Genomic DNA, 11714 nt, shown 5'->3' with positions numbered 1-11714 from the left:
GTTGTTCGACGAGGTACGCCCCGTCAACCAACTTATAAACCACAAATTATAAAATCGTCCTGATGTTGAATTTCATTTTTCCTGTACTCCCTAAGCTTTCTTTGATTCTTGTTGTGCACGAAGGTGTCCAGGTCAGCTACCACAAAATGAAAGAGGGCAACCATTAAATGAACGCGGGTTGGTACGATTATATACCACGCTACCAGTAATAATTGGCAAACTGCTCTCTCTGCCGCTTCAATTGCTTGTAAATTACAGTCATCTTCTTGAAAGCATTTAGCAGATCCGTTACATCAGGCAAATCCGGTATCGGATTTGATCGATGTGTCAGAATTGCTACAGTGCTTTCATGCTGTGTATAACTGCTTAAATGATGCATCGATGCAGCGTCGGGCGTCGCCCGTGCAATCAGCACACCGATGGAAACAACTGAAGCACTGCATTTATCCAGCGCCGGACATTCTGCAAAAAGACCATGGCTGCTGTGGCGAACTGCAATTCACAAGGGAAGAAAAATATTAAACACTACTGCAATCACAAATTCGGCGACTGGCGGTCATGCAGCATTAAATTTATAAGGTGTATTGATCGAAGCGACGCTTGCCCGAACGTTTGATGACTCATCCTAAAATACGACAACAGCCGGCTGAACTACTACATTTAAATAGAGGATCGGAAGGCGCAGCAGCGCACAATACTCGTCATCTAAAAATTTCTGGGCTGCAGACAACAGACGCTTTCCGCCCGCACTACCGGTTATCTGGTAAGGAGTATATTCAACAAAGCAGGTCCTTCAGGAATATGTGAACAACATCGCGGCAAAAAGCTGCTGATCAAAGCCAAGGATAAATGGCATGAGCGTCATCCCATTCACGATCTTGCCCGCTTAAGCCTGAATACGCCGCGGGCAGCATCGTTTGCACGCTGCCACCGACCACTACCAGCATAGTGCATCGATCCCTCTGGGAATGGACGGACGAACTTCTCTCGTCAATTTTCGTACTTTAGCATTACAGAGATTTTTATCCCCGGGGATGACGTTGATTTTGTCAAGTGGCTTTGTGATGCTTAGCCAAAGCTAACAGAGCGCGGAAAACCAAAGCATGTTGTCGTATTAGCGGCTACTACATAAAAACAGAGTAATAACGATAGTCCAAAGGGTTGCGATGCCGCTTATAAGGCTTGGTTAAACAATCAAAGGTGTTCTAATTAATTACGCACGCTGTATCCAGCGAGTCAAAAGCCTGCAATTTCCTCCTTTGCGCAACCATGGGGCCCAGTCAAATTGTGTTGTTTTCTTTAATATCAGCGACATGTTTCTGCGCTTTGGCCTGTAATGCTGTGAAGATGCCATTGGATAATGAAGGTAAAGAAAACATAAAATAATTAAATTATTATGTCTACTTAATTTACTCGCAATAATTCTAAAGGCGAGCATCGCTCACAAGATGCCTTTAGAATTATTATGTTATACTTTTGCCGGCTTTATAAAACTCTACCGTGTCGGTCTCGATGCTACGGTTTCTTCTACCCTTGGTGCTTGAAATATTTAGGTATACGTAGTGGCGGTAGTGCGTATTATACTGTGCTGCACACGGCAAAATAAATGAATAAAAAATATGAATAAATAATTCTTTTTTAGGCCGACCTTACCGCAGCACAGGTCGGAACCAGATGTAGTTTTATGAAGCCTTCTGTTGTTCTCGAAATATAATTGGAATTCTGGAACTGGCTATAGTTTTAGATTGGTTGTACATGTACATGATGTTACAAATTTTATTCTGTTTTCAGTTCGGCTTGAAAACTTTTGTGGTGGCACCTACGTTCTGCCTTGTCCCGACTCTTCGGAGCCGGACCGCCGTGTTGGACGACTGCGTTTTTTACAAGTTCCGAAAATAAACTGCAGTGTAGCACTGACTATGCCCAGCGGTTGCAGAACGGAATCAGCCATATACCTTCATATTCCGTAAAACACAACTCAAACAAAGCAATTTTAATTTTTTTGCAATAACAGGACAAAAAGCATATTAATTTTATTTAACATGTAATTATTTCTTCAGTACTACATACTTGAAGTACAGATGTCAAGCTATAGTAACATTGCTTTTGCCAGAGTTTCTTATATTGGCGATAATCAGGGGCTAGAAATCTTCGAGACGATGGAAGGCCACCACGAGCTAATCAAACAAATTTCCGGTGGCAAAATCCTTAACATCCCCAACAGTCCCTTTCTATCTGTAGCGCAAGTACGCTCCCGTTATGACCGGACTCCGTCCCTGACGATCTTCATAGGAGGCGGACCGCAGCAGAAAGACAATCCGTTTCACGAAATCTGGCTGGACTACACGCTTCTGACCACCGAAAGTAAGCGGGCACACTGAGAAGGGCAAACCTGTTACGAAGAGCCAATATGTCTGACACTGTACTTGAAAATATAATTACGTTACAGGCAGCAAACTGTCCAACGAAGTTCTGTGCGAGGCACTTGAAGGATACATTCCCAAGGCCATTATGTGTAACGACGCTGATACTGACCGAGTCAGCTGTCCGGATGCATACGTCGAACGGCTGGATCCTAACAGTGTACTAGAAGTACAGCCTTGTGGTATGTTGAATCAGGGATGTACAGCGGCGTAACGAGCTCATAGGTTTGGGGTGGGCCACAAGTACTGGCTTTGGGGTAGGCCGTTCCCATAGACTTTATGCTGTAACTTTTCGTTTGGGGTGGGCCGTGGCCCCCAAATTATTAGGCTCGTTACGCCACTGGGGATGTATAAATGTTATTACGAACAATGGCAGCTTTCGACCTCTGGTTAGAAATAAGCCGACTGAGTGATTCACAAATTATTATGTCTTGAGTTCTGTGGCTCATGAGTGTGGCTTATATGCAGTACTGTATCTGTAAGATCGCGCACATGCAGTAACGAAACAAATCAAATTAGAATAAGCCTGATGCCGAACACTAACGAATATGTATACATGATATATCGTTGCATGTTTTAATTTTGTATCGTCAGCAGATCCTGAAGACTTCAAACAGATTAACAATTCCACCATGGTGCACATCCACCATAAACATCCACCATGGTGCACATGGTGTGAACAGGACCATTCAACGCCCCCAACAAACCAACCGACAACAGAGAAACCAACAACGCGAAGACGGCCCGTAGTGCCACCGGTGGAAGTACAGCATATTGATCTTCATCCTAATAAGGGTAAATTCGTGCGAAAGGTTTGTCTTTTGGTGAACGAGCGCGCCCTCAATTCATATGCTCGCGTACAACAGCCTACCGATCATAGCGAACATACGAGTAATTTTGTAAAGGGCAGTGTTCGCCGGATTCCTGTATTGTAATACCTTATCTCCGCCTTGTGAAGTAACTGTATGCTATGGCTGGCTATTTTCAGGTAAAGGAACTATAACGTTTGTTCTGAAGCCGCTTTTGCCAGGACAGACGTTTTACCGCATTGTTCTGGGCGACATCGTTCTTTATGTTAAAGACCGCGAGGTCTATGTGGGTGAGGAAGGCCCCCATGACTATTTGGAAAAGAGACAGCGCAGCCCGGTCTACAGCCTAATCCATCCCAACTGTTCGCAGATAACTCACTGGGTAACCTTTTCCTCTCGCCGCGAAGGTGACATACCCCCGTTTATTAAATTCGGATGGGGCTATCACATGACCAGCAACGTTCTCTTCGAGTTTGCGTCGACGGTAGACGGCAACCACGATCAGGCTATCAATGACATCGGCCGCGTGGCCGTGTGCGATAATGTCGCGCTAGTTGATCCAATGAAAAAACATGAGTTGCCGTTGTTGTTGGATTACTCGCCGGTCATCATTAAACCGAACGAGCGAACCCGCGAGCACACGTTATCCAAAACGGAGATTTTCCTCACGGTCGCCAGTCAGGCCTTGATAGGCGATATCCTGGAGAATATTGAAGCAGAAGGCTCTTCCGGTCTAATAACACCGGAGGAGGAAACCTGGCAATAGCCAGTCGCGCATTCCATGGCAATAGCCAGTCGACGTCATTCATCCGGAATTTCAGCCCGGTACCACGCCACGGTTTTCCTGCAGGGGCGGAAGGTCCTGCAGGGCTCCATAAAGTCGGAATGGTATAATCCCATTGTCGATAAGAGTTTCGAGCAGCCGGTGTTGGTCCGATCGCAGATGTTCTATGCCGGGAATATCACTTGGATGTGGTCGGATATGTACCAGACACACAAGCTGCATAATGTCGATCCACGTGTAACCGCTATCACGATTCAGGCTTATCGTTATGAAAGTGAGCAGCACAAAAAGGACACAGTGAAAGAGGACTTCTTTTACTATGTGCAGCCGAATAATTCGTCTCTGGGAAGATTCTTTCCAACCACCGATCTAAGGATTGCAGAAATTCTCGGTCCTAATGGCAAGGTTTTCCAAGAGTACCGCAACAAGCGCTGTTAATGGGTTAAAAATGCCACTTAATTCGCTTATATGCAGTTTGAATGCACCTTGTTTTCATTCTTAACCAGAAACAATGTTCTTTTTTTTTATTCAAGCAGTGTTAAAACGCCTGCTTCAAGACCATGAAAATCCAGTAAATTGCTACAAAAATTGGTCGGCCTACTGGTTATATGCTGATAAATGTGTGTCCAGTGTCCAAACCGAACCTTTTTTAAAACAGTCTGTAACAGAAATACAGCAAACAAGAAGTAGATTGGTGTTGCAGTTTATATTCTGCAAATTTTACTTCAAAAACAAGTGTACAGAACAAATCAAAAATACACAGTAGTTTATTTATTCTATTAATTTCATTTACCCCCAAAAGAAAGATTCTGTCAATCATCCGACTTCGCGATTCCTGAATACATCGATAAGCGTAGATGCACAAAACATGCATATTTTACAAAGGACGATAGCGCATGTTTCGCATGTTTTATTTTTTTTTCGACAAATTTGCCGACGCTTTAGGAAACGGTGGCATTTTTGTTCTATGGCAAAATACCGTTGCCATAGAACATTGTTAATAGTTGCAGGTAGTTTTTAACATTGTTGAGTCCTGTATTCTTGCATGATGTCGCCGTCCATTTTAGAGTATGGTATATTCCACGCAGATGAAATATCATCAGTGTATGGGCTACGCGATTTTCCTTGGTATCGATTCAAGTGATCTCTGAATCCAGCATTTTGGTAGAGTTGCACAAAAACGACGGCAGTATCACCGTATTCATTGGTCACCCGGTGTGTTTGGTACATATCGGAGCTCGTCCACGTGAGGTCACCCTCAGAAAACTCCTGCGATTTTACTAGCACAGGCTTCTCGGAACAACTGGCGATCGGATTGTACCACTCCAGTTTAATCGTGCCGTGTAAGATCTTGATCACTGAAACTGCACGACCATGATCATGCACGCCGCTATAGTGCCCCTTGGGCCAAATCTCCATTACCATGAAACCTTCCGTTAGATGTGCTGGTATGAAAGTGTAAAAATACACGTGCCTGTTGTCGGTTTGGTTGGCCAAGATCTTGTGCAGTGCGCAACCCGGAGTGTCCATTGAATATGTGAGGGCCGAGATCGCCTCATCAGGCAGTTGAAATGGCTTAACCTCTTCGTAGAGCCAAGCAGTGACAGGGTCGATCAGGCCCTCACTTCGGTCTAATAGAGGATGGAGTAGCGTAGGCTGATTTGTCAAAAGGAGAGGAAAGGTCTTCCATAAGTGGTAGGTTGCTCCAACCGGATTTACCAACAAAACGACATTATCGGCAATGCTTACGACGTCCGTTTCGCCGGTCCACCAGGTCCTCGGGTTGGTAAGAGTTTTCGTGTTGAGGGAAAAATAAAATAAAACATTAGCTTCCACAACTTCACCGTATCCAAATTTGAGATATGGAAGGTCAAGTCCGGATGAAAACGACAACCAGTGTGTCAATTTAGAACAGTTAAAACGAATCAGACTGTGTGCAGGTGTTCGTATTTGGTGTTCATACACGAAGCGGGAATCCCCTTGTCCTAAAAGGACCTGACGATCGAAGACGTACAATACTAACCGACCCAAAGCTATGCTATAAAAGTTTTGTCCGGCTGGGAGTGGTCGGAAACTGTAGTAGACGGTTCCCTGAACTGCAATCACATTGATAACGTTGATAAACTACTAGCATAAATTTCGGATCTAAATGGATCCGAATAGCTGAGTGCTTGTCCACATGCATGGGCAAGTAGTACTCACAATTACTCGGATCCACATTAAATTTTTTAACAACATCAGTGGCCCTCACTGGAAATTGTTGGTTGAGTGCGGGTAATTCTTTAAAATTTGGCACACTAGTCAATATCTCCGCATCCAGGTTGGACGTCACATGATCGTCACTAGAAACACGGTTGCTTGGCGCGGAGTCGTGGATGTAGCTTAGCTTAGTGGAGTCGTGGATGTAGTTAGTCGTGGATGTCCTGCTGACTGTAGAGAGTTTTTTCGGAACGGCGGTAGTTGTGGTTGTCCTGGATATAAAATGTGGTTTAGGAGAACTAGTAGTGGATGATGTGTTTATTGTGGTAGATGTGAGAAGTTGTTCAGATGAGTTTCCTGGTATTCCGCCTTCACTGGTGGCCGGCTGATCTTCTCAAAATTATCGTCAATACACTTATCGTCAGTCGTAACAGCTGTCAATCATTTCTGACCAACCTCTATAACTGTCATTCAGGGCAATTTATAACATAATTTCCGTGTATTCCGCCGCCCGCAATTGCGATCGCCATATTTTAATTACAATCAGTTCCTCGTATATAAAAACTTGAAATCGGACCGCTTAAGTGCCAGAACGTCTCATACACTCACTATACGCTTTCTGCCCAATGCTTAATGATATGCATGTCGAAAGTAACAGTAATTATTACCGCCTCTGGGAAGCAAAAAAAGCAGACGGAAGTCAGCTGTCCTGGAATTCAAACAGTGTGTTGTAATAAATTTCAATTTACGGTATAAAATACCGGGCCTTTGATTTGGTTTGTGTCAAATATTACATTTTTCACATTCAACAAATTTCCGTCGAATCGTGCAAGTGCTAAATTAAAGCGTGCCAACCATTTCCGACATGCACACCGCAATCCTAGGAGTGCTTTTATTGATGGCGGGAGTAGCGTTGTGCGCTTCCCCAACGCAGAAGAAATGCCTGGTGTTCGGACCTATGACTTTACCCAATGGGAAGGCAATCCAGGGAACGCGCAATGTGGGCGGCTGCACGTGCAAGGAGGCTTACAAGGAGGAGTTTGACCCACGAAGTACGCTTTTGATCACGCACTGCAAAATACACATGTGCTTCGTAGCAGCTTCTTACGCACGTGATATTAATTATATTTTCATTCAATAACCGGTACAACCAATATATATGGGAACATGCCGAGAGCAGCTAATTAAGTACTTACTATAAGTACCAGAAGTATTTATAATTAAGTACTATAAGTACTATAAGCAACTAATTAAGTATGTTAAGTACTATAAATACTTTCTTTTAATGTAGTTTTGATAGTCGTTCTGATACGTAATATTTATGTGCACTGTACAGTTGCGGACAAAGCGTTCCCGCAGTGCAATGACGACGGGACATGGCGACCGCGACAGATGCAGTGGCGATCGGCGTATTGCGTGGATAAGAACGGTAACCAGATTACCGAAAAGCAAATCGAGCGTCCTGGGGAGCTGAAATGCGATTAAGTTGCACGCCGTTCATGAACCACTCCGTAGACCGATCTAATTTGATGCCGTCTGCGGCAACTTCAGAAGATATCCTAAACAATATTTAATGCAATAACATTGCTGATCAGTGTGTTTAAAAATTTGGATGAGTCCTAATTTGGTTGCTTATTTTGATTATGGATGCCGAATGTTTACTCAATAACAATAAATTTTTTCTGTTTGGGCGGTGGAGTTGGTGACAGCGCTACGAAATTTCATCCTGAATACTGTTAATGTTTCTTTAACAAACTGAATGCGGCAGAACGGCTGCATTTACTGCACGCTAATGATTTATTAACGACCGTACTACGGTATACAGTACTACGGTATACAGAAGATTGCGTAACATCGTGAATCACAGTAAAATGGGAAGTCCAAAATTGCTGTCACAAACAATTGCGACTTATTCAAGTTTGAAAGCCAATTATGCACGATCTGGCAAAACGGCATCAGCGATTGATTGTACATAATGTAGGGTAATAATTATGTCTCTTAAATGACTTTGTTGACCTTGACACTAAAACAAAAAATATATATAATTTTCAAAAATATTATTCGCCATCGAATGCCCATATGTTTTTCTACTATGTCAGTCGTATTACGAGTACTAGTATCTGATTTAGCGCCGATAGAACTATTTTTTTACATTAAATAAAAATTTTAGATATTGTTCCCAGGATGAACTGGATAAAATTAGTAAAATACGAATATTAAAGAGAACTTGAGCACTAAAGTAATACAGTCGCCCGAATTCAACAATCAAAGACAAAACATTAGGCACATGCTGTGACATGCAGACAACCAGTTCAAAACGAGCGCCGGTGACCACCCCTTGGAATTATCTTCTATCATTTAATCGTATAACACAAGTATACTGTATGGGCTAACACAAGTATCTAGCAAAAGAGCTTACCAAACACTCAACGCAAGAATAACGGATTGCTTTAAAACTTCATATGATTATTCTGCTTTCCCATTAATTCTGGTCTCGGACTCTCGGTGATAAGAGAAGCCACAACGACTGATGCTATTGAATCAACATTGATAGCAGAAAGCATATGCATGAATTGGGTTAATGTTTCTGTTTCTGCACGGCTTTCAGCTATGCGAGGCCGCGCCAGCGGATGGACGGCGGGAAGTCGGCTTCCGGGGACGCAGGGGCGGTACTGTTGCCGGCATACGCGGAACCGGATCGCACTGGAGACTCCAGTGCTCCTGAACGACCACCTCGCTGACCTGGTTGCCCTGCTTGTCCACGCAGTAGGCGAACTGCCAACGATCTTGCTTCAGACTCCAGGAGCCGTCCTTGTTACACGTGACGCCCACATCGTCTTGCACTATTAATATCATAGTATCTCACATAACTGTATCACTGCCATTAAATGAAAACTTTCATCGCAAAAAGAAACAAAGGCACAAGAACAAAATAAAACCAGAAACTTAGGATTATTACGTATATGCATACCATGCAGGTAATAAACGTCGAAATTATTAAATTATTTTCCGTCGCCATGCATTATTACTGCTATAAATGTTTTTTTTTAAATGTAGAATGTAATTACTGATGCTTTATAATTTGAATTATAGCGACACGACGAAGTACTTAAAAATCCCTTGCAAAAATTTCATGGTGACATATTGAGTCTAACAAAGAGGAAATATTTACCGTTAGGATTAAACTCTTGGTCAAACACTTCCTTGCATGTGCATCCGCCCACATTCCTCGATCCGGTAATATTCTTTCCATCGGGCAGCGTTATTGGTCCTTGAACCAGGCATTCTTTTTTCGGTGGACTACCGTTTAATCCGGCTACGGACAGAAGCAGTAGGATAACACTAATTATCGTCTCCATTCTGATTTCTATGCAAGTAAATAAATAAGGAAATTTTTAAAAAATTATGTCACAAAAATCGTATAGCGCTCAGTTGAAATTGCAATACTGAATGTGTCTCGATTGTCTGGATGTCTTGTGTTTTTAAGAAATGCTGTACTGTAACTCTCGCGGCGCTTAAAGCGTCGTGCTTGTCTATTTATACCCTGAGGTTTACGATCAGTCTGGGAGCAGCAATCTTTGGCTAAAATCATCAGTGTTTCAGAGTAATTTTAGGTTGGCCAGTTGTTTTGTGGAAACTCCAGTATACAGTGGATCATTCAATAAGCGTTAGGCGGCTCGTTACGATGCCGCTTCAGGTTATCGCGAGTCAGACTTCGTTAACTTACTGTAATTGTTTTACGTGTAGGTGCAAATGCCCAGCTCTGCAATTCCAATACCGGTGTACGTCTCTACCAGGCCCAAAACAGACATATTAAAACTACTGCGCAGAAATTTACTGCTGTTTCGGTGTAATGCCATCGAATGTAAACGAAATCTCCAAAATTACTTGCTGGGAACGGGAAATAGGTAAAAAGCTATCTTTCGCTTAGAACCGCTCCCACAATTTAAGACATGTATATCCTTCAGATTTCATTCAATGCCATCGGTCAGTGTATGCGGATACAAAGCATTGCTATAAAGTATTATTGATATGGAAAGTTTCCAGATTTATTGTAACTTCTAAGTACCTAAGTATGTATCTGTACTTCGATAGGTAAAGCTACGCATATCAAGCTATGGAGACATACATATTATGCCGGTATGGTAAAACTGAATATTTGCACCTCCGCTAAGTATAATAAAAATTAATGTTCTGTAATCCACTACGTACGGCATGTGGTACAACCGTCATTTACAAATTACCGGTATACAGCAGCACCAACACCGATATTGTCCCGCGCCACATGCAGTCTCTGAGCTTATGCAAAGGAGATTATTGCGTCAAGATAAAATATCGCATCGCAGATCGGTAGCTATCGCCTATCGACAATCAAAGACGGCTTAAGAGTTTAAGGTAGCATAATCGATTACGCCTTTTCAAGCCCATTTTATTAAAGACAGTACGCACACTCGCAATTCACACTTAGACTTCCTTCCGTCTGCTCAAAATGTTTCGCGGATTGATATTTTTTGCTTTAGTTTGGTACTTTATGCCACAATGTGTTCTATCAGTATCCGACGAGCTACCGACAGGTAAATTAATCGAAATATCCATTTACGCCGACAGAAAAATTGTTATCAAAACGTAAATGTTGGAATTTCATATATTTACCGGTGACAGAAAATCAGTAAATGTTCCCAGAGAAGCAGCACACAGACGAAAATCGGAAAATGAGCTGGATATTAAGCAAATGTTTTGCACTTGCTCCAATAAATCGGCATGAACTATATAGCATGAATGCTTCACACCGATTTATGTGGAGCTGTGATGTTAATTACGGCCGACCGGCAGACGTTTTGTTAAACTTGGGGACTAGCCTTGCTTTCGCACCGTACCAGCTGTTCCCTTGCTTTGTTCATGAATTTTCATACATTTTCCATGATTTTATGGATCTACGTCTGAATATTTCCAATGTCAAAATACACGTATAGGATCATCTACAAATTTATAGCTGATCTCTTTCACTGTTGGTTTACGAATATAAAAAACATACAGGCGCATCAGATACAGGAACCTACTTTAGTATTAGTACTACGTACTTACACGGGCCAGCTCCACACGATCGACTGTTGTTATCTGTGCCCGGTTTGCTGTACTGGCGTTCGTTGCAGACTGGCGGAACAGGCTCCACCCATCCATAACATCCGAAAAACGCATGTCACAGAGTGATATCATTTGGGTCAACGATACCATGGATAACGGAATGTTTGCGGCACCCAGCCTCAACGATACAGCCAGCAGCAGCCTCTATTGGCCGCGGAACGGACGTTGCATACCTTATTCATTACATCCTTCCGTTGGTCAGTTATCAAAGGCCGTATCGCTTTATGTAATTGTTTTATGCTTAGTACCTCGTCGACGTTAAATACGTTGCGAAATCCGCATATACCGACTGCCAGCATACCGAAACAATTGATTTAGAAGCTCTCCCCGGAAATTTAAGCCGCCCGTGATTTA

The 11714-nt window shown here is 42.8% G+C and overlaps 3 protein-coding genes across 3 annotated transcripts; 2 read left to right on the top strand and 1 right to left on the bottom strand.

Annotated features, from left to right (window-relative positions):
* Positions 1-1127: 1127 nt before the first annotated feature.
* LOC129600286 (uncharacterized) lies at positions 1128-3998 on the top strand. Its single transcript, XM_055498762.1, has 6 exons — positions 1128-1366; positions 1792-1966; positions 2114-2364; positions 2450-2605; positions 3021-3218; positions 3412-3998. Exons 1-6 carry the CDS (start codon positions 1270-1272, stop codon positions 3996-3998), a joined length of 1464 nt encoding a protein of 487 aa, XP_055354737.1. The 5' UTR covers positions 1128-1269.
* A 3045-nt stretch (positions 3999-7043) lies between these two features.
* Positions 7044-7956, top strand: LOC129600282 (uncharacterized). Its single transcript, XM_055498759.1, has 2 exons — positions 7044-7267; positions 7552-7956. The coding sequence occupies exons 1-2, from the start codon at positions 7081-7083 to the stop codon at positions 7698-7700; spliced, it is 336 nt and encodes a 111-aa protein (XP_055354734.1). The 5' UTR covers positions 7044-7080; the 3' UTR covers positions 7701-7956.
* Positions 7957-8549: 593 nt separating this feature from the next.
* Positions 8550-11390, bottom strand: LOC129600281 (uncharacterized). Its single transcript, XM_055498758.1, has 3 exons — positions 11301-11390; positions 9388-9575; positions 8550-9058 (listed from the first exon to the last, which is right to left on the bottom strand). Exons 2-3 carry the CDS (start codon positions 9572-9574, stop codon positions 8820-8822), a joined length of 426 nt encoding a protein of 141 aa, XP_055354733.1. The 5' UTR covers position 9575; positions 11301-11390; the 3' UTR covers positions 8550-8819.
* Between the last annotated feature and the right edge of the window lie 324 nt (positions 11391-11714).

The sequence above is a fragment of the Paramacrobiotus metropolitanus genome, unplaced genomic scaffold (assembly GCF_019649055.1).
Source record: "Paramacrobiotus metropolitanus isolate TYO unplaced genomic scaffold, Prichtersi_v1.0 Parri_scaffold0000169, whole genome shotgun sequence".
Taxonomy (NCBI): Eukaryota; Metazoa; Tardigrada; class Eutardigrada; order Parachela; family Macrobiotidae; genus Paramacrobiotus; species Paramacrobiotus metropolitanus.
Note: the sequence above shows the minus strand (reverse complement) of the source record. Positions and strands in the feature narration are given on the sequence as shown.

What these genes read in the sequence shown, in the direction of transcription:
- LOC129600286 (XM_055498762.1), top strand. Translation starts at nt 1,270, where the DNA reads ATGGGGCCCAGTCAAATTGTGTTGTTTTCTTTAATATCAGCGACATGT. An exon ending in CACGCTTCTGACCACCGAAA is followed by an intron (nt 2,365 to 2,449) that starts GTAAGCGGGCAC and finishes ATTACGTTACAG; the next exon opens with GCAGCAAACTGTCCAACGAA. An exon ending in ACTAGAAGTACAGCCTTGTG is followed by an intron (nt 2,606 to 3,020) that starts GTATGTTGAATC and finishes TATCGTCAGCAG; the next exon opens with ATCCTGAAGACTTCAAACAG.
- LOC129600282 (XM_055498759.1), top strand. Translation starts at nt 7,081, where the DNA reads ATGCACACCGCAATCCTAGGAGTGCTTTTATTGATGGCGGGAGTAGCG. An exon ending in GGAGGAGTTTGACCCACGAA is followed by an intron (nt 7,268 to 7,551) that starts GTACGCTTTTGA and finishes TGCACTGTACAG; the next exon opens with TTGCGGACAAAGCGTTCCCG.
- LOC129600281 (XM_055498758.1), bottom strand. Translation starts at nt 9,574, where the DNA reads ATGGAGACGATAATTAGTGTTATCCTACTGCTTCTGTCCGTAGCCGGA. An exon ending in CCAAGAGTTTAATCCTAACG is followed by an intron (nt 9,059 to 9,387) that starts GTAAATATTTCC and finishes TGATATTAATAG; the next exon opens with TGCAAGACGATGTGGGCGTC.